This window comes from Diaporthe amygdali, assembly GCF_026229845.1.
Source record: "Diaporthe amygdali strain CAA958 chromosome Unknown NODE_66_length_86194_cov_61_089297, whole genome shotgun sequence".
Classification (NCBI taxonomy): domain Eukaryota; kingdom Fungi; phylum Ascomycota; class Sordariomycetes; order Diaporthales; family Diaporthaceae; genus Diaporthe; species Diaporthe amygdali.
This window is the reverse complement of record NW_026517086.1, coordinates 34934-62416: the sequence shown is the minus strand read 5'-3', so window position 1 is coordinate 62416 and position 27483 is coordinate 34934. Positions and strand designations below refer to the sequence as shown.

The window sequence follows — 27483 nt, the reverse complement described above, 5'->3', positions numbered from 1 at the left end:
TGGATAGCTTCGTATCAACACAACTCTGGAGACAGTGACATTGCTAAATCAGTATCTGCCTTCGGAAGAGTTGTCTACGAAGGTCTTCCGCACACATAAATATATATATATATGCATGGGCCAGCTGTATTACCACATGTTCCTCAAGTTGTAGTAGATGGATGGTATTTGTAAGGAACACGGGAGGTACTTGTGATTACAAATTCTATCGAGGGTTGTATATACCAGCCCCCAGATTTCTCAAATTCCTCAATTCAGAAGCTTGTGTGTCCACTCAAGTCCAGCCATATAAGCTCTCATCCTCTTGCCAAATACGTAAAGAGGTATGGTTGTGACCAATGTGATGAAGCTCGCAGCAGCGAGGGACCCGAACACAACCATGGGCCCTACCGTCTCGTACCATGTGATCAAAACTCCGGAGCCCACGAAAATGACAAGGGACGAAACAAGGTTGATAGTTGAGAAGGCTTGCCCGGACTTCTCCGGGAAACAGTCCACCACGTACGTCAGAATCACCTGCACGTTGAACAAGGTACCGAAGGAGAACACTGACATCCAGACCAGGACCCACGCCAGCGGAAGAGCCTGATCAAGAGCTATGCCGGTGCCGATGAGGCCTGCTGTAGTGATCGGGCCAGATATGACCAGCAGGACCAAGCGGAACTCCGGCTCAAACACGCCCGCCTGGCTGCCGTTCGTCCTCGCCATGTAGTTGCCTGCCACGTTGGCGAACCAGCCGGTGAAGAGGCCACCAATGATAGATACAGCAACGAGTGGAAGATTGGTGAGGCCGATTTGCGAGGGCGTAAGGTTGTATGGGGGCTGAGCAAAGACCACCGAGGTTAATATGGGGACGCCGACGAGGAAGGAGAAGGCTACTGTGAAAGCAAGAACGCCATAGGCCACGGCTGGGAATACGATCAGACCGAAAGGCTTCACGACTCCAAGCCAGAACGACTGGTTGCTCAGCCGTCCGTTCCAAAGTGCGAGTTGCTGAAAGTAGGGTTTTTTGACTTGTGATGCCCTAGGAGCTTTTAGGTCTTCCTCGTCCTCGAAGTCGAAGTCATCTTTGCTATCGTAATCAATGGCTTTTGGTTCTGGTCGGTCGTATGTAGATTCCAGGGCAAGGAAGTACGATGCCACCATGAGAAGAGCAAAGACGATTGCGGCAAACCCAAACACTGCAGGGACACGAGATCCTCGATAATGAATCCGCAAATAACCTGTCTGTGTATGATAGTTGTGTTAGTACCGCTCCTATCGCTACTGGAAGCTAAGTCTATAGTACGCACCCAATCTGTCCGCCAGACCCGAGACAGATGTTCCATATGGCTATGTAGAAGCCCCGCTCGTGGACGAAGAAGATATCTGCTATGGTAGCCGTGAGAAGCGAGAAACCAGGGGCCGACGCCAAGCCGGTAATTGTTCGCATGGCAACAAGTAACCCGAAGTTCTGGGTGTTTGACCTGGTCAGCAGAGCGAAGCAGCGAATAAGCGAATTCGGGTCTTTCTTACATCCGATTTGTAGGCTATAAGATTAGAAATAGTTAACACCAAGGCGCTAGTCACATAAAGTGGTCTTTTCCCCCAGACAGCACCTGCAGACACGACGACGAAACTTGCAACCGCTGTCCAAAACGCCAGAGCCCCGATTGTCAAGGAAGAAACAGTGTCAGGCGACACTTGAAATTGGTCGGCAAGAATAGTTAAGCCTGGCTGGATCATCACAGGAACACTGGTAGAATCTCGCATATTAGCTTGTCGTGCCAGTCAATTGTACGGGTTGCGGCGAGCGTATTGACTTACACACCTGCCGCAGCGGACAGAAAGGCGAGGACCGACACGTGAGCGATTTTGAGGGATTGAGACCTGATGCGTTCTTAGCAATTTCTTGGGAGTTCGTCGTCGTTATTCACTCAAGCATTGTTACCAATTCAAAGGGTCGTTAGGACTGTCGCTTGGCTGCGGTTGAAGGATAACATTCCCCCGTTTCTTGACACCAACTTGGACTGCCAAAATCTCGTCTGTATCGAGTATATCTGTTAGACTTCTTAAATAACGATACACACTCTAGGACAACTCATTACCATCTGGTTTGTTCACCAAGTTCACAGTCCCCGGAGGGAACTTGTTGACATCGCTTTCGACTACACCCCAACCCATAGTTGCTTCCCTTTTTTTCTCTTTTCTTTTTCTCTTTTTTTCTGTCTCTCGATTGGAAAAGATTGTTGTGAAATTTCAAAAAATGCAAATAATACAATTCAGATGAGAAATTGAGAAAATGATAAGGGAAAAAACAGCTATCCAGTAGCCAGTCCTGCCGAACCAGTCGGCATTGAAGAAAACGAAAACAAAAACAGAGAATCAATTGAACTGACAGTTGAAGCTGTCTCATATGAAGAAAATGTCGCTGTCTCATATGGACTAAAAGTTATTTGTCCATCTCTGCATGTGAGTAATCACTGCCCATGGCATTAGATATCAAACAAAGTGATCTACCTAAGCTTGATCAGCGTGTCGGAAAGATTTCATGATGATGCTCATTCCGTTGTGATTCGGACTGTTCCAGAATGCGTCTCAGCGCCAGCTGTCCATAGTCAATTAAAGACGCCGGTATTATTGGAAACATGCCTGACAGCAGCCGGAAGACAATAGGGGTCGAGCATCCAACAAAGCAAACTCAGATCATGAAACGAAGGGAACCGAGAACTGTAAAAGGAAGCTGCGCAAGCTGTCTCTGCTCAGCCAATGCTGAGCTCACAAGAGCTGGAGATGATCTTCAGTTTCTTCAGTGCACTCTGTTGACTCTTTACGGTTTAGCGGAATTATGTCGCCCCATCCGCCCATACAACCCTTCGACATGACGTTTCGTTCCTGTCAGAGCAAGCCGCGCCAAGCTTGACTGGCTGAGATTTGTCCGACATCTGGTTTCTTGTTACGCCAGCGCCAATCAAATATTGGCTTATTAGTCAGTTTCCCAAAGTCTACCCACTATCCTTGATGAGATTTTGGTTGGTAAAGGGTGTAATCTATGGGTCCGGTCCAAAATAGTGGTGTGTATTGGGAAAACTGCCACCCAAATTGGCTGCCGAAGACTTGCTTGATCCCGGCGCTTCGTGATTATCACTTCCGTCGCTGCGATTTCCATGGGAACATTCCTTGACCGACTCTTCGTGCAAGATTCTGCTAGGAGACGAAACACCGTGATCGGCCTCGCTACTCGTCATCGAGAGCTGTGGTTTCAAGGAGGTATGTTTGCAAGAACGCACGGATTCGACGCCGAGAGGGCCCCGAAAGAATGGGGCTCGCAGCCCGTGGGCTCCGAGTTCCGAATCTGCTGGAGCAAGCAGAGAAAGATAGGTTAATTACCTAAGCTAATAAGAATTACATATATCCTATTTACTAGGAAGCTACCCGTTCGTAAATAACGATTGACCATTAACTTCACTTTCCAACACTGCCCCCGTCCTCACTCCGAAGGCAACTTTAGAGCTTCCGACAGAAATGAAGTCGTTAGGGAGGAACCATTCCCAAAAGCCGCCCGTGGCGCTGGCGTTCAGGAGTAGCAAGAAGCTTATCCTCACCTCGATCTGCGTTGCCATCTTCACCGTGCGTGGCCTCACTTACTCATTGGCATCTGCTAGTCGTCACTTCGAAATTTAGCTAACTTCGATATTCAGGATTTGTTTCTATATGGAGTCATCGTGCCTGTGATACCTTCTGCTATTCATGATAGGGCAGGTATACCTAAGGAAGACGGTAATGCAACCATTCTGTGTTTACTTCCCAGAGGATGGGCCATCTCGCTAACTCTGTTGTCCAGTGCAACGATGGGTATCAATCTTGCTCGCCGTATATGGAGCAGCTGTTCTTGTCGCATCTCGTGAGCATTCCTTCTTCATCCGTGATGCATGTTGGTCTGGACGACTAATAGCGCCTGGATAGCGTTCACTGGGTGGTTAGCTGATCACACTTCCTCCCGGCGTGTCCCCTTTCTCATTGGGCTCTTCGCCCTCGCGGCCAGCACTGCGATCCTGATGGCCGCGTCGCACATCGGCATGTTCATCGCCGGGCGCATATGTCAAGGTGTTTCCGCCGCCGTCGTATGGTCGGTGGGCCTCGCGCTCCTCGTAGACACGGCTGACCAGGATGAGACTGGTCAGATGCTGGGAACCACCGGCATTTCGATGGGGCTCGGGTTGCTCCTCGCGCCTCTGCTAGGTGGCATCGTATTCAGTCGAGCAGGATACTACGCTGTGTTTGGCATGTGCTTTGGCCTTCTCGCCATAGACATCGTGCTGCGACTGGTCATGATTGAGAAGCAAGTGGCTGCGAAGTGGATCAAAGAGGACGATCATCCCGAGGTGACACAACAACAGAAGCCGGAAGGAACCAACTCCCCCGATGAAGAGAGAGCAGACGTTGGGAATACTGAGTCTAGCGTACGCCAGGTCATCAGCCATACTCGTTCGACCGTAAGCACGACGGGAGGAGCTGCGGAAAGAAGCCAAGCCTTCCTAGTCTTACTCTCATCTCCTCGAGTTTTGGCGACTCTGTGGGCTGCCCTTGCCGTGTCGATTCTCCTCACCGCGTTCGACGCTGTTCTTCCGATATTTGTCACAACCACTTTCCATTGGGACAGTCTGGGGGCTGGATTGATCTTTCTTCCGATCGCAATTCCATCCTTCCTCGAACCAATAGCAGGCTGGCTTGCCGACCGGTATGGTTCCCGCTGGCTAGCCACTGGCGGATTCGTCTGCACAGTCCCTCTCCTTGTCCTCTTGCGTTTCGTCACGCATGACTCCACCTCTCAGATCGTGGTGTTGTGTGTCTTGCTTGTTGGCATTGGGTTGGTCGTGAATGGCATCATGACTCCTGTTTTGGTCGAGTTAACGTTTGCCCTCCGAGACATAGAGCGCGACAGGCCTGGTTTGTTTGGCAAAAAAGGTGCATACGCGCAGACCTACAGTCTGTTCAACGTTGCTTTCGCGGGAGGTTGCCTCTTAGGGCCCATAATTGCGGGCCTGATAAGGGATGCCAGCGACTGGCCGACCATGACCTGGAGTTTATCAATCATAGCAGCATTTGCCAGCATTACTACCGCGCTCTGGCTCGGTCCGCCTGGCTCCGGACCCAGGTTGTGGCCAGAGTAGTGACTGCGTTATTTTGTATTATTTTAGAATCCAGTAACTATATTTAAAAGAAAATCAATCCGATGAACCGTTGTATTTTGCTAAAACTAAACATATTGTCATGCACGGGGTGACGACGGATGAATACTACGCTTGTGGAGCTTTTGTCCTAGGTACTCTCGTTTTCTACATATAGGTTCGAGCCGCTCTATCCATCGAATCTACTTCCTGACGTAAATTTGCGAAAATTGATCAACTAAATCCCCTTGTATGCCCGAGATTCAGTGTGCGAACCGGAAATCGAGACGCTTGTTGCCTTCATCGGTGGTTGTAGCAAGGTAATGGTCCTTCTCGTCGGCGCTCATGGCATTCCAAATCTTGTCACGCTGCGCATTTCGTCGCATATAATAGACTTTGATGAAGATGGCCATACAAAAGTTCGCACCCCTCCAAATTCTTTTGAGAACTATTTCTTCCATATTGAATCCCAGAGTTCGAATCTTCACAGCTTTGGTATTCTTGTAAGCATACTTGGCTTTTTCATAATTAATAATTGAGATTTTCTTCTCTCACTATCCTATGTTTAATTAACTCGGGTGAATTGTTCCACCGGGACGCCCATGTCGAAACTATCTCGGTAAAACTCGTCACACCGTGTAATCAGCCCGTCTTCCATGGCTAAATGTACCATTGCTGAAAAGCACCAATCCTTGCCTGATGCCGGCTTTGATGGGAGCGACTCTGAAAACGTCCCGGTCATGATGGTCCTGAAACTGCAGCTCATTTTTCTGTCGTTTTCGGAATGGTCCTTAGCCCACCAGATCGGCGTCGAAGGGTCGAGAATAGCCTTAAAGTTGGGGTTGGCCCTCCGCCAGCCCCTGTGGTGATTCTCTATCTTGGTTATGATAAGCTGATACGCGTGGTCGGTGTACACAGCCTGTGGGGCAAAGAGCTTTGCGAAAGCGGCTGAATCGTTGTTGGACCAAGCCGCAGCCCATCGTTCAGGCATAGTCTCGGGGCTCGTCATATTTGGCACGTGAATCTAAGGCGGAGGTCGGTCGTATGAAAGACAAATTAATAGCGACGGTGGAAAACCGCGGGCGTATACGAAATCAAGGGTGGTATCAAATAAGCAGGCTTGGGCCTTGGACGTATTGGATAACTGGACTTATCACTTTTGAGAGCGGGATGTCTCTGACTTCTTATACAGTTTCATAGCCCCCCTACTGGGCTGTAAAGATGTTTCTTTCCACTGGCAATAAGTCGGTAACATCAGCCCCTCCCATATGCTTAGCGTTCGGGATCTATTATATAACCCGCTCCCGCTGCTAAACTTAGCTTATTTGAACTTCAACGCCGGTTCAGCCGATAAGCGCCGCGTGATCAGGCTATACCCTTGTATCGCGATATAAGAAAACACCGCCATGCCGTTTGGCCGGATTCCAAGTACTCTTTCCCGTCAGCCCTCAATAGCCTTCGGCACCAAACGATTGGCAACCATGAACGCCCCGGCCGACGCCCTGGGGAATACTACTGGCTCGTCAGAGGCGCTCAGGGTCCGAAGACCCCACTTACCCTCAGCGGAAACGCTGCATGCATCGCCACGCCTTCTCTGTTGAATTCAAACTCCGTTGATGGCAAGATCGTTATGACATGGCATAATTTTGGCATCAGTTCTCAACTTATTGTGTTCTCTTAGCATCTGTGGACAATGATGAGAGTGGTCCAGGCTAACGGACCCAGGGACACGATGTCAACCGACATACTTATTCACCAAATTTCAGCATGGAATTGACCAAAAACGTACCTATAGACGATGATTCAGATAATTTTCCCAGGAGTCAGACATTGTGCCATTTTCTCCAACATTCGAGAGGAGCGAATAGACCTCCAGGACCTGCACCGACAATGATGGATATTCAACCCTGATGGCGGGTAACGCGTTATGTCGTCTACAATCATGTTGGAATCTTCAGCTGATTTGTGGAGAAAGCGGATGAGAAGGGCGATATCCCATGTGAGATTGGGCATAAAATTGGTTGCGAGCTGAGTGTGTAACATCCGCTGGACCTCCGCTACTCAGCCTCGTCTGATCTCAGGGTTCGTTGCGTATGACCGCCCAATTCTCGTCACAACACATCATGGTATTAGTCCTACTCGCTCCTGTGTCTGTCACATACGACCATACCCATTAGACAACTCGGGATCCCGTCCGCTCTCCCATAGATAAGCTAATGAGGGCTGGAGTAGTAGTCGGGTCGGTGACGACCGGCGAATGCCCGGTGTTGTATGTTTTTTTTGTCAAGTATCCTGGATTACTATGGAATACTCCGAGACGTACTTAACGTCACTAAGCAATAGTGATCTGATCGGCTGGAACTGACATTTGGCATTTGAAAACACAAAAGGCGGCGGAATCTTGTCACAGCTCCGAGCATTGCATTCACTCTTCGCCAGGGCGGAAAGTAGGTGTTCCCGCTGAGAACATTTAATTGTTGAGATCTTCTGGTTGTGCGAGGGAAATTTTGCGGTCTAGTTTTAATACTTTTTGCGGATATCAAGTTGTCCATCACGTTGTCTCAAATAATGACAGTATGGCTATGTTGAGTAATCGGAGACTGCTCCTAACGTTGATCTTTAGACTATTTCAAACGGCCCAATTTTGTTGTCTTTTAAATTAGTCTACAATTGCAAGAAGTTTTGTCATAGTAAATGCATTTGAATTCCTCTCGTGATGCTTCTAGCCGCTCTTTTGCGCACCATAGAGCAAATGACTGTCATCAGCCCTACCGATCTCACCCTTCTTTTGCAAATTTGGAACATCACCTTCTCACCAATATTGAGTCGAGGCAAGTAGTCTCTTCATAGGAAACGTATTTTAGTTAGAACCCTCTCCTCACGGTGTAGTCATTTCCTCTTGATTGCTTATCAACTCTACAGTTCTTCATCGAATCTTTGACTGAATATCGTGGGATGAATTGGGTTTTTACGGCCATGGATATTAGTTTCATCAAAGTCCTCAATTCAACCTCGTCAGAACCCATTAGAGATTGTAAGGAATTAATTGACACCATCTACTGCATAGAAATGCGACATGGAATACAACGTATAGACTCCGGAAACGAGCCGCCCAGGCCCACCTTTACAATGCTTCTCGAAGCTAACTATTTGGGTGACATGTGACAATTTTTTTTTCTCATGTCTTTATTGAGAGGTAGAACCGACAACTATGTCATTCGCTGTGGACAATCTTCTCCGAGCCGAACAGCACATGTGGCAGACGTAATTGCGGCTTGACGCATTCCACTCCGAGGTAATGAAGATGCTCAGGCATGCTCAGCTCTTCAGGCCCATGACTTGCATGTGATATTCCACAACGAATGAGAAGTTGTTACAGAGGGAATAATTCACTATATCAGGACAGGAACAAGCAGGATTTGGGTACCCCTTCGATTTATTATGGCCTTAGATGGCCATTATTACAATATGTTCATTGTACCAAGACTAAGTACAGGAGAAGAAGTGTTTACAAAGTTTAGTGTGGGTAACCACGTTCCCTCATTCCCAATTTGCTCACAATGCACCGCGGTTCCGCGTTGCGAACTGCGGTGGAAGATGCCGCTGCAGATAAAACTCGGAAGCCTGCGATTATGATATACCTCAAGTTCGAGACGTTCAAAGCAGTATGAAGCCGTTTATCGGAAGTTGCCGCTGCCGTTGCAGCGGGACAGAGGGATGGAGCTCTGCTTCTTGATGCAGGCAGTGATGGCACCACCGACCCAGGTGACACCCTCGTAGGAGCCATCCTCGTGAGAGTCGGCCATGAAGGTACCGGTCTGGTGGAGAGCGCCAACACAGCCCTGGAAGGTGCGGCCGTACTTGCGGTTGGTCCAGGGGCGAGTGATAACGACACCAGTGTAGCCAGCGTCGACGGTGCCGCGGATGAGGTAACCCTGGGTGGTGGTCCAGGTGCGCGAGTAGTCGACCTTGAAGGTGAGACCGAGCTTCTCAACCAGCTTGCTAATGTCGAAAGAACCGCCCGCAGTAACGCCGTTGGAAATCGCGTAGGACTTGGAGATGGTGATGTCGATGCCCTTGCTGCCGGCACCGATGACGACGGGGGACATCTGCACGTCCCAGTCGACGAAACGTTGTTGGCGGTCAACAACGAACTGGTAGTTGGCGTTGCAGTCACGCTTGCCGAGCGCGACGTCGGTGTGGTTGACAGGGATCTCAGCAAGACCCTCGCCAGCCTTAAGGTAGTCGTGGTCGATCTCGGGAGTCTCCGCGTCGATGCCCTCAACCTTCAGCAGAAGCTTCCAGGTGGCTTCGGTAATGATGGCAGCTACACAACACATGCAAAGTCAGTACGAACCGATTCACCAGACTTCTGGAGGTGAACTAACTGCGGCCATTGTTTCCGAAAACAATCATCTCTCCGTTACGGAGGTCTCGGTCGGCAGTCTCAGTAATGTTGAGGGCGGCATCGCTCTCGTCGATTATAGGGGCCGGGGCGGCGCTGACTGCAGCAGCGAAGGCCGACAGGAGGGTGATAAGGCGAATAGAAACCATGTTGGGCAAGAAAGACCGGAGATGCCTCGCAAGAGAGGAGTGAGTGGATGAGGTTGACAGTGATGAGAAACAGGTCCTATCCGGTGGAATTCTCGAGAGGCTTTATAGATATTCGAAAGAGCGCCCCGACTTAGTGTTTGCAACTCATGAGATAAACTTAGACAGTCACATCAATGATCAGCGAAGTGGCACGCCCGCCCACCGGCCGCCGTGTAGGTCGTCTGGAGGTGCGATTGCGTTCATCCGAAGTTTGATGGCTAGTCGAGCACGTTCTCAACAAGCATGTTCCTGCAGGACGGTTCACCCTGGACCTTGTCCGTTGGGTGGAGCAAACCAACCAGATTTGAGATCCTTTCCTGGTATATTCAGGGGTTGACTTTCTCCATTCTGGTATCTCGTCGTAACAAACTGTTCCTGAGAACCTGTGTGGCACGCCTTCAATGTGATCCGAATCAGGAAGGATCAGCCAGTGTCGTGTTGTCGTTCTTAATCGACTCTAGCGGCCCCCATACCACACGACTCAGCAACCGTCACGAGAGTGACTTAGTAGTCGGTCAACCTTCTTGAGATAGAGGCTTGACAAATTTCCAATGTGATAGCGCGTTAGACATCACCCGCAAATAGCACTAAGATTACGGAATTCGACGTCGTGATGAAGGAGCAAAATTCTCGATAGATAGCGTCCAATAGATTGCCCACGATTCAACGAGGAAAACGCACAAAGCAGAGTGATTACGAGATATCATTATCAGCATCCTTAGGCGAACACCTTTCAACGCCATTCATTACTCCCCAAACCGAAGATTTATTTCAACTATCAGTTTCGCCGTTCCGTTTAACTGAGCTCAAACCACTCGTCAAATCTTCTTCTCTACATCATCTTTTCCACTTGACTCAGTTGTCCAATCTTCAACCAAGGCCCTCTCCCTTTGTTTCCCCAACGCACAGCCAAAATGCAGATCTCCACGCTCGCCACTTTTGCGGTTGTTACCGCCGTGTATGTTACACCTCCACGCGATCTTCGTCATGGTGCACGGGTGTACTGACTGATTTGACTTCAGGACGTTCGCTAAGCTCCACAGCTCGGCTGTCTGCGTCAAAAGCAGAACGTACGGCAGCACTGGCAATGGTACACCTTATGGCATAACCTACGGTTCCTACAAGGACTACGAAATCGACACTGCGGGCACCCAATGTGCCTGCGGCTACTACAAGAACCGCAACACTGGTAACAAGCAATGGGACAAGTGCCCTGATTGCACTTTCGATGGTCTCCAGTGCAATTCCGCCGGCTGGCACATCGGTGGCGATGAGGTATGTCGTAGCTCAGCTCTACAGCACCTAGGATGAAGCACTGACCAATGCTTTGCTTTAGATGACCTACTACTGCGAGAAGAAGTGCGGCACCCAGGGAGCTGAGGCCAATTAAAGGATTCAAAATTGCGGAAGGAATAGTTATGGAAAGCGCTTTAATAGATACAAATAATTGATACCATAGTGTAGTCGGATTCTCTTCTGGACGTAGATATTCATTTCTGCCGTATTTACTTCGACAAAACAATCAATTGCTGTTCAACTACACCTCTGTTTTGACTTCCGGGTTTTCATTGCGACTTCATGATACTGCTTTCTTTAGTTTTGACAAAAAGTTGTAATACCCATTCAAGATTGTTCCATTTCATATTTTGATGGCGTCTCAAGTCCCGTCGTAAACAGTTCGTTCCGTAGCCCCCAAGCGAACTGCAAGTTACAGGGGGATGGATGGAGCTACGGTGGCCAAGACATGCCACTTCCGCCCAGAATGGGGCGTCCGCGGGGTTGGGATGACAGCAGAACGCGCTTCGAAGCTCCTCCCCACTGTTCACCTTGCCCACGTGGCCAAGTGCCATTCTCTTGACACAGTGAAACGAGGTGTAATTTCCTCAAATGTTGACATTGGGTGAGAGCAGTCCAGCGACAATGACTCAGCTCGGATCTTGCCGGCTTGTGTTCATGTACCCTTGAGTGTAAATCACAAAGAGAACGACATCCATTAGTACACTAGTCATGCACTGCGGGACGGGATTTGGGCGCGGGTCCAGTGACCCATTGGTTGCAGGGGCAACTTTCCGCCTTGCCGGAGAGCACCCTACGGGGCTCCAGCTAATGTCAGGTACACGGCAGTGACGTTTTCAGTCATGCCCAATGTCCACTCAGCTAATGAGCTCGCAGAGAAACGCTCTTCGGGTAGCCCTCGCCCGAATTTGCTCTCAGAAGACGTTCATTGCACGTGAGACCAGTCCAATAGTTGCCCTAACTGCGCAAATATCTATGGACCCTTGAGACTTCATGCGATTAGTGCGGCTGTTGGGCTTACACTCTGTCAACTGTAATTTTGTTAGTTTGGCGCCAAGTGGGTGTCTGCGGAGAAGTAGAGAATAGTCACCGGCACTCAAATTCTGGGGCAAAAGAAGTCCTACTGCTTCTCCTCCATGATCATTCGAGAAAGCGAGGATACCACAGAGGGTCAGATAAACAACCAATCCAATCCAACTAGATAGCGAGGATGTGTGGACTCCGAAATCGACCTAACGAAATTAAAACTGACAGAGTGCGAGGTTTCGGGCCCGATATAGATGTTCTAGACCAGGATGCGGAGACAACCGAGCTGCTCAGGAACACCCGAAAGAGGATCTGGAGCAACGATGGATCAACGCTAACCTTAAAGCTAATCTGATAACTCAATCACCGCAACAACCAAGCAAATGAGCCCATCATTCTGAGTCAGGCCTGCACGCAAGCGGCTAAGCATCAAGTTCGCTGATGCCTGGTCCATCGATAACGACCTCATGGAATGGGGGTGCTGTGGAAATACTCTGGGGTTAAGATTAGACTTAAAAGGTTAAAGACAGAACTGACGGCGATACCACCGTTCAGCAAGATCACGAGTCATTCTCGTGCCTCATGTTCTGAATCGCTTCATTGTTCCGACGTGCACCGCCCTGTATTGAACCAATACTGCCTGCTCTACTCATCTCACAGATCCGGAAGGTACTTTGTACAGCCATTACTAGAAGTAGTCACCGTGGTTGTCTTTGGTTTTTGCTTCGCAATAAATGCACTTGCCACGCTTGTCATGCCAGGGGGACATCTGGACAGAGAAGAACAGCGAGCTATCCTGGAAAAGTGGTGTGTGGACAGAGACACCCATTTCTGGATCCCATCACAATTATTCACGCTGTCGCTCGGAATTGGGTGGCAGTCCCTCCTTCAGGGCGGAAACATCAAATAAATGAGGACCTGACAACCACATCCCTGCAATGATAGCACAATTAGGTCTCTGGGACGTGATGGAACTGACCTTGTCATTTCAAAGAAGAGTTGGACACGATCGATTATTCAAACTGGAAATAAATTGTTGGGTCAGCGACACAACCTGGCTGGTTGAGCCAGCGGGTTTTTGACCGGGTGAAGTCAAATCATGACTCCACTTCGCCGGAGAGCTTGCTCTCCGGCGCCGAGGCTTCGGCCCCACATACGGAGCTCTTGAAGCCTCGTCGTCACAGCTCAGGCCAGGACGACCGAGTCTTGGTAGTTTTGCGTTGAGATAGGAATTGAATCAAATAAAATTTCCTTTCAGACATAACTCTCATGAAGACGGGATCATCTCGAAGAATTGTGATGACACCTAGACAACGCAATACAGGAGAGCATTTCGTCCACCGATGACGTCCATGCAAGCCGCTGATCTAGCGGGGAATCTCTTTTCCACCATACGACCAGCATCTGCCGAGGCTTCTCAGCACTATTAACATTCACAACTTCCACTCCAGTGGCGTAAAAACACTATTTCTTCCGAAAGCAATTAACGACTTGCACAATGACAAGCCATAAGCCAACTCCAGCAGAAAGAAGACAAAAAAAGTACGGGAGCGACTCGCACAAGATGCCAGCGGACGATAGCGCGGGCGGCGATAGCCAAAATGGCTACACAGCCCTCGAGAACGACCAGCTCCTCTTCATCGGCGGCAAGTACGTGAGGAGCTCAGACGGGGCCACATTTCCCGTGACGAATCCAATGACAGGCCAGAAGATCTACGACTGCGCGTCGGCGACAGCGGACGACTACACACGGGCCATCGAGACCGCCCACGAGGCCTTCCAGACGTGGTCCAGGACGGGCCCGTCCGCAAGGCGACTCATCTTCCTCAAGGCCGCCGACATCCTCGAGACGTACATGGGCAAGGACGCGCCCGAGCTGCTCTCGAGCGAGGTCTCGGCGACGAAGGCCTGGGTTAAGGTCAATATCCTGTCGACCGTGAATGTGCTGAGGGAGGTCGCTGGTCTCGCGACGCACATCAAGGGCGAGATTGTTCCTGCTGACCGGCCTGGTACGACCATACTGGTCGAGAGGCAGGCTGTTGGGGTTAATTTTGCTATTGCTCCGTGGAATGCGCCGGTAAGACCCCGACTCTCACCTGAAGAAGAAGTTGCTTGAACCCTGCTTTATTGGCTTTGTATGGGATAACCTTACTCAAAGACGAATGCTCTCACATTTTTGAACTGAAGAGTATGTACTAATTGTATGTCAAGGTAAACCTAACCGCCAGGGCAATAGCCTGCCCCATGATCTGCGGCAACACGATAGTCCTCAAGCCCTCCGAGTTCAGCCCGAAGTCACAGCACCTCATCGTGCGCGCCTTCACCGAAGCCGGCCTGCCCCCAGGATGTCTGAACTTCCTGCCCACCAGCCCGGCGCAGACGCCAGCCGTGACCGAGCACGCCGTCAAGCACCCGAAGGTTCAGCGCATCAACTTCACGGGCTCCGACCGTGTCGGCCGCATCATCGCCGGCTGGGCGTCGACGGTGCTGAAGCGGTGCGTCCTGGAGCTGGGCGGCAAGGCGCCCGTGATCGTGCTCGCGGACGCAGACGTCGGGGACGCGGTCGAGTCGGTCGTGTTCGGCGCGCTCAGCAACTCGGGCCAGGTCTGCATGAGCACGGAGCGGGTGCTTGTGCACCGGAGCATCATGGGAGATTTCAAGGCTAAGTTGCTCGAGAGGATCGGGAAGCTAAAGACGGGCAATCACATCGCAGACCCAGACGTATCTATCTCGGGGCTGTTCACGCCGGCATCTGCTGCGGGAGTCTTGAAATTATTAGAGTCAGCCGTTGAGAAAGGAGCTAAGATCATCGAGGGTGACATGGCCATCTCGGGCCCAAACAAGACCATCATGCGGCCGCATGTCCTGGAAGGCGTCACGCCGGAGATGGACGTCTTCCACAAGGAGTCATTCGGGCCGATCATGTGCCTCTTCGAATTCGACACGGAGGAGGAGGCCATTGCTTCAGCGAACAGTAGCGATTTCTCGCTCTGTGCGAGCGTCTTTAGCAAGGACGTCATGCGTGCGCTGGACGTCGCCAGGCGCGTGAGGGCTGGTAGCTGCCATGTCAATGGGCCGACAGTGTACATCGAGGCGACGCTGCCGAACGGAGGGGTTGGTGGGAGCAGCGGCTATGGGCGCTTTGGTGGCATTGCTGGTGTCGAGGAGTTTACTGAGCGTAAAATCATCAGCTTGGCTTCACCTGGCCAGAAGTATGTTTTCTGATATTGGGAAAGTTTTGTTAAGGCTCGCCTGGAGGTGCCTACGTAGCAGGCAAAGTCTTGTAAATAATTCAATGGTACTGCTTGTGGCAAGCCTGATTTTATCCAGTGTCCTCGAGACTCTTCACATTCTGACTATTGGATGTGCATGACCATGGAGATATGAAAAGATCTACCTTGACAAGCAGCACTGCATATTTACAATACCAAGGCGTGTGATTGTGATCTTGGGGTGTTGGTTGTATGATTTTTTTAGAACCAAGAATTCTCCTACGGTTCCTTGAGAAGTCAGAGAATTCTAAGAAAAAGGAAACAATGAACGGTATCCATGCATGGAAAAATCCACGTTGAAAGCCTATTTTTTGGAAGTCTGTGGTGGCCAACTGCATACCTAGCACTGCAAGGGTACAACCCTGGGGGGGGGGGGGGTAACGTCCTGGACTACACGCGTCGTTGCTTAGAACAACAACCGCGTCGACATCCAGCCTGACGTGGCCACATTTGATGGCAACTTTCAAGCTCATTTCTAGCTGTTGGTGTAGCACCTCCACAAACGTGGGTACAGTTCATTCCTTTTGTAACCTGCCATCGTTGGGCATTGGACTGTTGCCGGTTTAGGGAAAACTTGGAAGGCCTTTGTTCGACGTTACCTCTCTTCTCCCAAGTCTATCTTCTTTAATCTGAGCGCTTCCACGGCTCAGTAGCACCTAGGTGTTTTGATTGCAATCGATAGCAATTCATAATTCACCTTACTTCTCGTAAGTTCCCATTCAGCCACAACATCCTCAACTCAACACCTTCTGATTTACAAGAGGTCAACACTGTATCGGGCCCGAAGCACCTCAACCCATCCCGACTACCAGAATTTTTGCTCCTGCGCAGCCAAGAAGAAGCCTTTCCCAGAAAGAACTCTTCGCACAGAAAGCCGCCTCTAAATTGACAATTTGCCAAGGTGATGGACCCTTGGAAGTTGTGAGACCTCGTGCTTCTGGCGTTCGACATGCAACAAGAATCAGGCTCAGTGGTCCCTCAAGTCAGAGCACAAACCCAGACACCATGTCCGAGACCAAGCTACCAAAAGAGTCCCTTCCCTCTGGGTACTCATTTGTGCCCAAGGGTAACGTCTACATAACTGGCCACTGTCGAAGATTGACAAAAGCAAGTGGCCGCTCTGTCTATGTTGTCATCGATGGGAAGAAGCAACAAATTGGGCTCGGCGTGCCAACCGACGTTTACGTGGGCGTGCAGTTTCAAGAGATAAATACCCGTACCGATAGGACTGCCAATGTGTTGAAGCGAGATGAGACTATTACCAAGACTTTTCAGAAGGAGGTCCTGAAGATTTACCCTCGGATTCCTGCTGAATCATTGCGAAATGTGTTGAAGATGGCGCTAAAGAAGGGCAAGGGAAAGGTAGGCAGGGCGGGAAAGCTCAACGTACACCACAAAGTGCGTCTGGCTGTGCGAGCACATGTCCGCCACTGCGAAACCGAGTATGATTCGCTACTCAAATCAGGAGTCGCGCGAGAAGACGCAAGGCAGCAAGTCGAGCCAAAGATCAGAGAAGTTTGCCTGGCTTGGGGAGATGGAACCTCGACGAAACTTGGAAATCCTGGCAAGGCACAGAACCGCCCCGCTAGACACGACACAAAAGCCTCACAGCCGAAGAAGCAGGCGAATCAACGCATCTCCAGGAAGACAACGACAAATTCACAAGCTTCCAGCTTGAATGTTGCTGTTGGAGATGCTGTCACTACAAAAGCAACAAAAACGGTCACGCAAAGCACAGGCCACGAAAGTTATGCACGCAGGAATGCAAAGCGGGCATACCGATTGAAGAAATCAATTACCAAGGTGGCAACGAATCATAAAGAACCAAAGAAGCAGCAAAAAACAAAACCAAAGATTGCTAGCCCCGAAGCGGTCGCCACAGCAGCGAGCTTTCGAGAGAGGAGAACGCCCAGGCCCATGATGATCAGCCCCTCCCGCCCAGTTCACCTGGAGTGAAAGCTAGCTGGGCCAATTCGACGATGCCGAAATTGAAACACGAGCATCGACCAGAGACAATGCGCCTGATTGGCCAGACTCAAAGAATGGTGGAAGCTCTCAGAACCGACGGCAGAAAGCGCCGCTAACGCACCGCGACAAGGCTTGGCGCAACGCTGAGCCTGCAAAACCGTATCAATGGTATTCTGGAGAAAACTGGCCTTGAGCCGGTCCATTCAACGGCGGAAGCTAGGAAGAACCTTGTCCGGCGGCTGATGCGTAAAGTGCGTGTCCCAGGAAGAGAGTCACATTAGCACGCCCAAGGAGAGATGTCAGCAACACCTGCCGTGTCTGGTTGTGAGAAAACGGCGATATTGAATGATGTTGAATTGGCTTGTATCAGGATCTCCCATCCAAAGAATGGGTTCTTTTTGGACTGGAGGGAGAACAAGGTCGGAAAAGGCGACGGATGCGGAACGAGACGGTAAACTATTGGATTTGTTCGGGGACCAAAATTATACCTCCAATGGCATGTCAGCGTGTATGTGCTGTTGTAGGTCGAAGATCTTGTCTAGCCTTCCATCAATCCTATTTTGTGCGGCTCCCAAAAACAGCATGAGAAATTCTCAAGCTCGAAACGAGACATGGGCTCTCACAAAGCCCAAGTTCTGTATTACCAGCCTCATTTTCTATTACTGCTTTATCCGCTCATATCCTTGCGTTTAACTCACGGGAACCCTGTTGACTTTTGTCTGTTGACCTCCCCGGCGACGTGCTGATGGCGAGTCCGGTCCAGGCCAACCCGGGCCAAGGTGACCCAGCCCAAGACAACCCGGCCCAAGATGATTCAGCCCAGGATGACCCAGTCCAAGATCAGCCTGCCTCACCGTGGGCATCAAGGTTCGGAGTCGAGTCCTGTGGCCCATGGCAGGTAGAGAAACGATCGGGATTCCATGCCACATTTCCAGACATCGACATTGATCACTACGATGAACTCCCACCGGAGGCAAGCCCTGACAATATTGTTCCGCTGCCAATGCCCAGTGATGCTGATCTGGATCGACTATTCCTGGATGATTCCGCGCAAAGAGAGAGACTCGCCGGCTTACCAATGTATTAAGCGGTTTTATTCGATTTGCGCATGCCAGTAAAGTTGAACATCGACGAGCGCGTGAACGAAGACATCTGACTTTTGGTCTTCGAAAAGGTTAGTGGCGAAGCTGAGATATGTTTTCACCTCCCTAGCAATCCTTGCAAATATGCAGTGACTTACTCCCACACTAGGCACGGTGGCATAACCTCGACATCCGCTTGAGCGACAGCTACGCAGCCCCAGAACGGCTACTGCCTGGCCTTCCACCAAATGCGACATTCAACGTGGATGACCCGGTATTTTGGAACTCACTTAGGCCTAGCATACAGATGCCGAATGATTCCGTCCGGGCGTCGTTGACTTTGCCTTTTGCGGATGCTACCACCTCGGTACAAAGGGGAGAGAACATTTGGCTACGGGTTCGAGCTACTGGATTGAGAGATCCTCCGAACAGAAGTCTGCTGACGAGTTGGAAGATCTCATAGATGACTGGTCCAAATCGATTCAAATCAGCTTCATGGCCCCAGGCGTCGGGCTTGCTAGAATGGCCGCGGGCGTTACATTCCAACCTGACCCAGATAAGAACATTATCAGCATGATTTTGGGCGCTATTGAACACTACAGCTATAGCGGCGCAGAAGGCACATGCGGCTTTTGCCCTGGGCAACAGACTGGCGCATGAGATGCAACATGCCATATTCGTAATGGAGCAGATGTCAAGGGGGAGGGTTCCTAGAAGCCGTTGTCAGGGGCATCCAGGGGCGATACAAAGTTGCGAGACTGGCCGAGGCTGTCCCTATTCAAGGCCCTCCGCCCAATGCTGAAAGGGTCTTTTCGGATAAGGAGCTTGCATGCTACCCGGAAGACGGTACCTACATAATCATTCGGGGTGGTGTGTATGACATGACACGTAAGTGCCTCTTCTAGAAGATTTATATCCAGACCACACGGACTAAATTGTGGAATACTATATGGACTTTCGTCCTGGTGGCAAGAGTATATTGAGGAAATACGCTGGTCGAGAGGCAAGAGAGGACTTCGCACGATATCACCGAAATACTGCAGTATGTATCGAGGACTATGACTATCTCCGCATAGGCCGTGTGGTCCAGGAGATCGCCGTGGACCAGCTGGCCCGGCACGAGGTCGCGGTGAACAGAATGGTATATGACCTGCGACGTGAGCATCCTCCCTCTCCTTTTCCGCTGCATGGGGCTGCCCCGCTGGTCAGACCATTGATGCTAACAAATGTTCGTCAAAAGCCCTTGGAGATTGGGAGGGCATGGTGCGAAACCGCATACTCTTAGGAGACGTCCTCGACGGTGCTGGCACGGACATCTCCCACAGGTTGCGCGTCCCCCAACCGTGTCCAGGGATGCTGCGGCTGCTCCAGCGGCGGGACTTGATAGTAGCAAAGCTGGAGAGCCTGGTCGACGTGTACCCGGACGAGCTAGCAGCGGCCGATGGATCGGAGATCCCGGCCCCTTCAAGGACCGATGATCTTGGGGCACCATCACATGGCCCTGATCCAGACCGTCGGCCTGTGTGGATTAGCCGTGCGGGCGAAGTCTACGATATGACATGTAAGTACACCGACTCGCGACCCACTCTACTCAATGTCTTTTCCAGATTCAGGAGCCTGACAAGACATAGCTGTGTGGAAATACGGGCTCGGAAGATGAGAGAGGTTGGATCGACGAGTGGAAGGGCCAAGAGGCTCCGCCGAGCCCGTTCGCAATACGGCTGGCGCAGTCCCACCGCTGCCGGATTTTCGGCACGTTGATGAGCGGCTATCATGCGCGACCGGCGGATTTAAAGCGTCCCGCTCTCCGCGACGACAACGAGGACGCCGACGACGATAGCACATTTGACCCGGACCGAAATGATGGTCGGATTAAACGAGGACGTATAGACTGGACACAACAGGCTAATATCTGAGCAGGCGGACCCGTTGTTTCTGGATAGGGCGAGTTGTTGCGTTTGCGGTGGCTGTGTTCTCGTGCAAGGGAACTTTCTGACTATGGTTAATTGGGTGTAAAAATCAGATAAAGTTCGTTGTCGATTGTATTTAGAATTGGATATTGTCCAGTGCCTCATCATATCTGCATCCAATATGACGCATATGCTAGGTCGCCAGAACAAATGCCTCCAACTCGTGGAGTCCAACCAGCCCAATGTCTGGATGCCGATAAATGTGTGGAAGGTATATTTAGGTACGAAGGTGCTCTCAACCCGGTAACGAGCTCCAATTTGGACGGAGCTACCAGAAGGATGTCGTCCAGCACAGCCGTGGCTGCAGCCCTAGCGTCATCCGCTGTTTCGAAGGGCGGACCGACGACAGACACAAAGGGGGATAGGCCAAGGTAACCAAGTTTGAAAGAATGTTAAGCACGCTCGGCGCCGAAACTGCACGACCCGTCGAAGGAGGTCTTGGCGACCCGAGCGGGTGCTCGGTTTCGGGCGGGAGAGGAGCTTGAATAAGACACCCACCACCACGTGCAAATCACAACACGCACCCAACCCTCCCGGGGGCATATTCCTGATCATGCAGCCCGATGCCACCATACATGCGTGCCGCCACTGTCTCGGCCGGGGGACTCTGCGTCAGGACATGCACGCGGATTAAGCGGGATATGATAAGTGATGGGATTTGTGGCCTAGTGCTCAGGGGGGGTCGTCGGCACGGCCAGCACGCATTTCCCCAACCACCTCCGGACGTCCGGGTAACGGCCGGAACAGGGGGGGCACACCGGCGTGTCGGACCACCCTCCTTCGATCCTGGCGCAGGGGGTGTGGTGAGATTGATAAAAAGAAGATCGCCGTCCTCTCGATCTCGGTGGGGGTGCCCACGTATTCGTGAAATGTTTGAAAAACTTACCGGTCAATAATACCTCTGCTGCAGTCCGAACAACATCTGTGTAATAATATCCTTCACCATGGGTTCCATGCCAGCATCTTCAGATGAGATCAGCTTCTCAGGTATGAGATAATTAGGATATGGGATCTTTTCGGACGACATTTGACTGACTTGGACCACCAGACTACCTCGGCCTCAACGCCGCTTTGTTCGAGTGGGCAGACAGCTACGACTCCAAGGACTGGAAGCGGCTAAGCAAATGCATTGCCCCCACTCTGCGTGTAAGACTCGCACCCACACACACCCATACACCCACTACACACACCCACTCAAGACCGCCACATGCAAATCACCATGCAAGCCAACAAGCCACTAACAAGATCCCGTCCCAAAGATCGACTACCGCTCATTCCTGGACAAGCTCTGGCCGGCGATGCCAGCGGAGGAGTTCATCGCCATGATCTCGGACAAGGCGGTGCTGGGCAACCCGCTGCTGCGCACGCAGCACTTTGTGGGCGGCTCGCGGTGGGAGAAGGTGTCGGACACCGAGGTCGTCGGCCACCACCAGCTGCGCGTGCCGCACCAGGTCTACACCGACGCTACCCTGTCCGAGGTCAAGGTCAAGGGCCACGCCCACAGCTACAACATGCACTGGTACCGCAAGGTCGACGGCGTCTGGAAGTTTGCCGGCCTCAACCCGGACATCCGCTGGAGCGAGTACGAGTTCGACAAGGTCTTTGCCGCTGGCAGGGAGAACTTTGGCGACGAGGAGGCGGCGAAGGCTGGTGAGGTGGAGAAGGGTGCTGCGAGTGAGGAGGTCAGGGAGCTGCAGGCTGCTGTCTCTGTGTAATGCGTTCAGTTTGTCGTTACAATTAGCATTTCATTTAATCATCCACACAATATTGACTCAAACCAGTCAGTACAGCGCATCGAGTGAGAACAATCGGTTTCAATGCAATTGCGCGAGACTGAGTGACGAGATTGGCAAGCAAGTCAAGCCTGGCTGAGACGAGTGGACGATTTATAAATATGCGTGATATTTGCTTCTACGCCGTCAATTCTAACACATGAATTGGTATGTGGAGCAAGTATGTCTAGCCATGCTATGATGAGCGTCTCCTCCGAGATATGAGTCACCCGTATCTCAGGCCATGAGTCCGTAACAATAAATCCACGCCCCAAAATGTGACCCGTTCTCCCATCTAGCTCAATAGCTCCTTGATATCCTCGATCCGCTGCATCTTCTTCTCCTCGTCGTTCATCATTCCCAGAGATGTAGCACTGCAATTGATCGAGTCAGCAAATGCGCAAAGATAAAAATATCAGAGGCTGAGGGAGGGGGGAAAGAAAGAGGGAAGGGGGTGTGTGCACTCACATGAACTTCTTTCTCTCCTGTACCTTCAACATCCTCTCCTCCACACTATCCTTCACGATGAAACGGTACACCTTGACCTCTTCCTCCTGTCCCATCCGGTGCACACGGTCGATGGCCTGCGCCTCGACCGCGAAACTCCACCACGGGTCCATCATGAACACCCTCTTGGCGCTTGTGAGATTCAGGCCGACCCCACCCGCCTTGAGACTGAGTAGGAGCACTGTAAACTTCTTGCTGTCCCGGAACTTGTCTAGCACGGCCGCGCGGGCCTTTTGAGCCATCGAGCCGTCCAGCCGGAGGAACTGCATGTTGGCTTTCTCCAGGGCTGGCTCGATGAGCGTCATAAAAGACGTAAACTGGCTGAAAACTACCGACTTCATATTGGGATTCTCCCTGCGCAGGGCTCGGAGATGCTTGATCAGCGAGACAACCTTGGCTGAAGAGGCGTTGACACCGACGCGTTGGAGGCTGATGCGCGGTGTCGTCTGGCCGGTTTTGAGCTCCGGGTCGTCATCATGGCGAACAACTTCGAAAAGGTCCCGAGAGTTGATGACCTCACGGCAGTTGAAGCATTTTGGTACTTCGTGGTGATCTGTCTGGTGGTTGATGTAGTCCAGTAGACACTTTTTGCACGCCGAGTGCCAACAACCTGTGACCGTTTGCTCAATCATTGGTTCCTCACAGCAGATAGGGCACTCATTGGCGGCCTCGTCTCGGATCTGCTCAAGGACATGTGCACCGAAAGCATTTGCGTCCTTCTCATCATCAGTATCAGCAGTGAAGCGCTCGATCAGCGAAGAGAGATCCATGTCGTCAGCAAGACCCGCCGCAGCGTCGGCTGCAGCTCCAGCCTCCTCTTCATCTGCTACAATGTCCTGATTTCTGACAAGAATCGGGTGACAGCATGTCTGTCGCAGACGCAAGAGCTGCGCAAAAATTGTGGTGAAAGCCTTCATGACAGTTCCTGCTTGAACGTTTTCCTGGAAAGTCTTCTTGGCGCGGGTGTAGACATAGTCGTAGACCTGTCTTTCGGTATCTGATAATTCAATGTCGACAACATCGATGCTCTTTGGAGGCAGGTCCACGAGAGGCGTGCCATCGGGTGTTTTCATATCCTTTGTGCGCCGCATCACCAAAGGTTCCAGCACAGTTTGCACAACGTCTAGCGCTTTAACGAAATTACCCGCCTCGAAAGGCACAGTGATGAATGTGCGCCAGAAAGAGAAGTTGTTCCACGGTTCGACTCTGAGGAAGCGGACGAGACTGAATAGATCCTCAAGCTTATTCACGATAGGTGTGCCGGTCAAAACCCATCGATGTTCGGCAGAGATGTCATAGCAGGCCTTGGCAGTCTTAGACTGGCGGTTCTTGATATTATGGGCCTCGTCAAGAATGACCCGGAAAAAGTTCAGAGAAAAGAGCCCGCGGTGACCATCCATACTGCCACCCCTGGACGCGATTTGAGTGAACTCGGAGAGTACGATGCCATAACTGGTGATGATGACATCGGGTGCAGAGGATGCGTTGGCCTCACAACAAAGGGTTCGAAGATCAGCGACTTTGTCACTACCATAGTACACCATTGACTTTAGAGTTCCCTCTTTGGATGCGTTCTCAGCCTCGCTCTGCCACTGGGCCAGCAAAGACATGGGAGCCACGACCAGAGTAGTGCAAGGGGCCGAGACAACTCCGGCTGCTGATGAAGGTAGGCGAGGAAGATTGTTGACGGATCCAGCACCATTCCTGGAGCTATTCCTGGCCTCGACGGCAACTTCCGACCTGTGCGAATGAACCAAGCTCAACATCTGTATGGTCTTACCCAAGCCCATTTCATCGGCAAGTATGCCGCCGAGGCAGTTCTGTTCTTGGACAGGGAACTCGAGTGATAAGTCCCCAGAGTATGGGTTCATATAGAAGCAGGGCTGGTCGGCAACACGGGGTAGGTCCTTGTCATCTGCATCCTTGATCGGCCAAGCATATTCTTCCCAGAGTGGATGCATAGACACTTCCCGTCTCTTCTCCTTCTCGTTCTTCTCTTTTGACAGCATCCAATGAAGGGCCTGCTTCTGGTAGGGACGAAGGGTCATGGCGAAGGTCTTGGCCGGCTCCGCTTCGGGCGTGTCAAAGTCAAAGGACTGCGCCTTTTTGTACAGGGAATCGAGCTGGTCCTGTTCTAACTCGGTGCCGTCTTCATCCTCTGACGGAGTCGAGGAGCCATTCTTGTCGTCCTTGTCGGACTTTTTTGTTTTGGCCGGCTCCTTCTCCTGTTTCTCGGCAAGTTCGGCGGCATCCAGCAGGCCTTGACGTGAGTGCCGAGCAGCGGCAGCGCTGATTTTCGTCGGATTCAGATTAATTTCCTGGAATAGCCTCACCAGCGCAACTTGTCTCAGGCGCAGATCCCGTTCTTCGGTCGTCTCCTTTTCTTCATAGAGACCTGTTGTTCGGTTGTCAGGCATTTTGAAGCCTGGCCTGTGGAATGCACTTTTGAGAAAAGAGCAACGCAGTTGGATGAAGACGGTGTCGTTTGTCCTCAAGCGTTCGGGAGCGTACACGCATGTCGCATCGAATTTGCAACACTTTTGATCCATCAGGGTAGAAATCCAGTTGGCGCTGTCCTTTGCCAGACGTCCAACCTCCATGCCCTTATCATTTGTAAACCTGACGATGACATCTACTCGTTGCCTCTTCAAAGGCTGGGTCTTTTGACGCTCGATATTGACAGTGTCTCCGTATTTTAGGAGGTTCGCTCCGCTCCTTGTTGCCCAGCCTTCCACACCAAAAGAGCCAATATAGCGAGAGTCCGGGGTAGATAGAAGAGTTGCGTTCGACCGATCGTCAGGAGGCTCGGGTTCCTGTGGCTTGGGATTCCTAGATATCGTCTTTTGGACGCTTGTGGGCTTTGCCTTCTTCTTAAAGTTCTTCCATGTGCCGTCGAAGTACATGTTGACAGCTCTTTCGATATCATTTCCACAATTGTCACGGATCAGCTCGAGGACATCAGGCTGGACTTTGTCCCCTACAAAGCTTTCGAAGGTCTCCTGATCAAAGACTAAGGATGCACTGCCTGCATTCGATGGGCCAGGTTCGGCTGTCGAGGAGGCATGATCGGCAGGTTCCGGCTCTTGTTGTGCCAGTAGTCCCCTCTGACCTGTCTGATCTACATCTGAAGGACGTGCATCTGCGTTGGCATCTTTGAAGAAGCGTGGCTTCGAAGATGGTCCAGGAGGAGATGCTGCCGAGCCAGACGCGTCTGAGGGGCGGACAATTTCGTCTGGATCTGTGAAGAAGCGCCTCTTCTTTGTTGGAGGCTCGCCGTTCGTATGAGACTCCATGGCGCGAGTCGTCATGGCGAGAAGAATTGGTATTGGGAGTCGGTGGCGAAGGCAAGATGCCTCGACGGCCGGATGCTCGTTTAGAAGGGTGCTCTGGTGAGACGCGCCTGCGCTTTGGGGGCGCGACTTTTGGCGTCGGTGCCTGCAGCCACTCAAGGCATTGCACTTTGTCAGAAAGGTGGGGCGACAGGGTCCCAGCTTGCCCATGCCGTCATCCAAAATGTTCAGTATGCGGGAAGCATCAAAGAAGTTATCGCCCCCTTGCCGTTTCGATACTTTGGTATATGGGGAGGGAGCACACACCATTTTGAAGATGGGAGCCTGACCTCGAGCTCTTCCCAATGCAATGTATCTTTCCCACAGCCTCAGACATGGTCCAGGAAGGCCAATTGTCCGGGCGCTGGGCAGTGTCCGGTCGATAAGAGGAATCGCTACGGAAGCAGATATCGAGAGCGCTCGAAAATACTGCGTAAATCAATTGAGGTCTGCAACACTCCAGCATTTCTTCCTTCCCCGGCGCAACCTTCTCACATTGCTTGCTACTGTAGACAAGGTGACTACGACTCCTATCTCCTGCGCCAATTCGTCCCTCGATCCGCCCAAAATGCCTACGACGCCCTGCGAACCCTCAACCTCGAGCTCGCCCGACTGCCCGAGACCGTCTCGAACCCCACGATAGGGCTCATGCGCATGCAATTCTGGCGCGATGCCGTCAACAAGACCTTTGCTGGCAATCCTCCCAAGGAGCCCATCTCCATTCTCCTGCATAAAGCCATAACCGACCTCGCCGAGAGGACAGGCTCCAGTAGCAGCGCAAGCTCGATCAAGTTCTGGCTGCTGCGCTTCATCAACACCCGCGAGAAGCACATGGGCAACAGGCCATTTTCCAGCCTGGCTGCGCTGGAGGACTACGCAGAGAACACGTACGCCACCCTGATGTACATGACACTGGCTGCAATGGATGTTCGCTCAGTACACATGGACCATCTGGCCAGCCACATCGGCAAGGCGTGCGGTATCGTCGCGACCCTGCGCGGCGTGCCTGTCCTGGCTGCACCTCCTCGGCCAGTGCACACGCCCGGTGGAATGGAAGCAGGCAACAGCAGGAGTCAAGCCCTCCTGTTGCCACTCGATGTCATGGCTGAGGTCGGCCTGCGAGAGGAGGATGTATTCCGCCATGGCCCGAACGCAGAGGGCTTGCAGGATGCCATCTTCAAGGTCGCCACCCGTGCCAACGATCATCTCATTACAGCGCGGGAGATGTTGAAGAACATAGGCCAGGGGGTAGACCCAGGTCACGAATATGAACATGCCGGCGAGGTGGAACACAGTCACGCCGAGGAGGAGGACACCACACAGCGGGATGTCAAGCGTGGCTTTGGAGTGCTCCTGGAGGCTGTACCGGCTGGCGACTACCTGGAAAGGATTGAGAAGGCCAACTTTGATCCATTCCAGGTCAAAAGTAGCTGGAAATTGCCATGGAGGGTATGGCAAGCACTCCGGAAACAGCAAATTTAAAATCAAATCACAATGGTCCAGTTCATGGGCCGCGCG

The 27483-nt window shown here is 51.6% G+C and overlaps 11 protein-coding genes across 11 annotated transcripts; 7 read left to right on the top strand and 4 right to left on the bottom strand.

Moving 5' to 3' along the window:
• Positions 1-249: 249 nt before the first annotated feature.
• On the bottom strand, positions 250-2163 carry J7T55_000458 (uncharacterized protein; the record flags this gene model as incomplete). The annotated part of the gene is made up of 7 exons (XM_053136154.1): positions 250-1227; positions 1289-1453; positions 1516-1529; positions 1599-1735; positions 1807-1869; positions 1931-2024; positions 2088-2163. The coding sequence occupies 7 exons, from the start codon at positions 2161-2163 to the stop codon at positions 250-252; spliced, it is 1527 nt and encodes a 508-aa protein (XP_052986255.1).
• Positions 2164-3504: 1341 nt separating this feature from the next.
• Positions 3505-5153, top strand: J7T55_000457 (uncharacterized protein; the record flags this gene model as incomplete). Its single annotated transcript, XM_053136153.1, has 4 exons — positions 3505-3609; positions 3681-3741; positions 3824-3883; positions 3946-5153. 4 exons carry the CDS (start codon positions 3505-3507, stop codon positions 5151-5153), a joined length of 1434 nt encoding a protein of 477 aa, XP_052986254.1.
• Positions 5154-5413: 260 nt separating this feature from the next.
• Positions 5414-6159, bottom strand: J7T55_000456 (uncharacterized protein; the record flags this gene model as incomplete). Its single annotated transcript, XM_053136152.1, has 2 exons — positions 5414-5632; positions 5743-6159. The coding sequence occupies 2 exons, from the start codon at positions 6157-6159 to the stop codon at positions 5414-5416; spliced, it is 636 nt and encodes a 211-aa protein (XP_052986253.1).
• Positions 6160-8827: 2668 nt separating this feature from the next.
• On the bottom strand, positions 8828-9704 carry J7T55_000455 (uncharacterized protein; the record flags this gene model as incomplete). Its single annotated transcript, XM_053136151.1, has 2 exons — positions 8828-9477; positions 9539-9704. 2 exons carry the CDS (start codon positions 9702-9704, stop codon positions 8828-8830), a joined length of 816 nt encoding a protein of 271 aa, XP_052986252.1.
• Positions 9705-10657: 953 nt separating this feature from the next.
• Positions 10658-11133, top strand: J7T55_000454 (uncharacterized protein; the record flags this gene model as incomplete). The annotated part of the gene is made up of 3 exons (XM_053136150.1): positions 10658-10701; positions 10766-11018; positions 11080-11133. The coding sequence occupies 3 exons, from the start codon at positions 10658-10660 to the stop codon at positions 11131-11133; spliced, it is 351 nt and encodes a 116-aa protein (XP_052986251.1).
• Positions 11134-13629: 2496 nt separating this feature from the next.
• On the top strand, positions 13630-15290 carry J7T55_000453 (uncharacterized protein; the record flags this gene model as incomplete). The annotated part of the gene is made up of 2 exons (XM_053136149.1): positions 13630-14142; positions 14277-15290. 2 exons carry the CDS (start codon positions 13630-13632, stop codon positions 15288-15290), a joined length of 1527 nt encoding a protein of 508 aa, XP_052986250.1.
• Positions 15291-16342: 1052 nt separating this feature from the next.
• J7T55_000452 (uncharacterized protein) lies at positions 16343-17293 on the top strand (the record flags this gene model as incomplete). Its single annotated transcript, XM_053136148.1, has 1 exon — positions 16343-17293. One exon carries the CDS (start codon positions 16343-16345, stop codon positions 17291-17293), a length of 951 nt encoding a protein of 316 aa, XP_052986249.1.
• Positions 17294-18114: 821 nt separating this feature from the next.
• J7T55_000451 (uncharacterized protein) lies at positions 18115-20303 on the top strand (the record flags this gene model as incomplete). The annotated part of the gene is made up of 6 exons (XM_053136147.1): positions 18115-18160; positions 18241-18385; positions 19079-19275; positions 19431-19544; positions 19628-19948; positions 20044-20303. The coding sequence occupies 6 exons, from the start codon at positions 18115-18117 to the stop codon at positions 20301-20303; spliced, it is 1083 nt and encodes a 360-aa protein (XP_052986248.1).
• Positions 20304-21301: 998 nt separating this feature from the next.
• Positions 21302-22072, top strand: J7T55_000450 (uncharacterized protein; the record flags this gene model as incomplete). Its single annotated transcript, XM_053136145.1, has 3 exons — positions 21302-21344; positions 21406-21503; positions 21617-22072. The coding sequence occupies 3 exons, from the start codon at positions 21302-21304 to the stop codon at positions 22070-22072; spliced, it is 597 nt and encodes a 198-aa protein (XP_052986247.1).
• A 352-nt stretch (positions 22073-22424) lies between these two features.
• Positions 22425-25944, bottom strand: J7T55_000449 (dna repair protein rad5; the record flags this gene model as incomplete). The annotated part of the gene is made up of 2 exons (XM_053136144.1): positions 22425-22503; positions 22598-25944. The coding sequence occupies 2 exons, from the start codon at positions 25942-25944 to the stop codon at positions 22425-22427; spliced, it is 3426 nt and encodes a 1141-aa protein (XP_052986246.1).
• Positions 25945-26275: 331 nt separating this feature from the next.
• On the top strand, positions 26276-27447 carry J7T55_000448 (uncharacterized protein; the record flags this gene model as incomplete). Its single annotated transcript, XM_053136143.1, has 2 exons — positions 26276-26412; positions 26478-27447. The coding sequence occupies 2 exons, from the start codon at positions 26276-26278 to the stop codon at positions 27445-27447; spliced, it is 1107 nt and encodes a 368-aa protein (XP_052986245.1).
• Between the last annotated feature and the right edge of the window lie 36 nt (positions 27448-27483).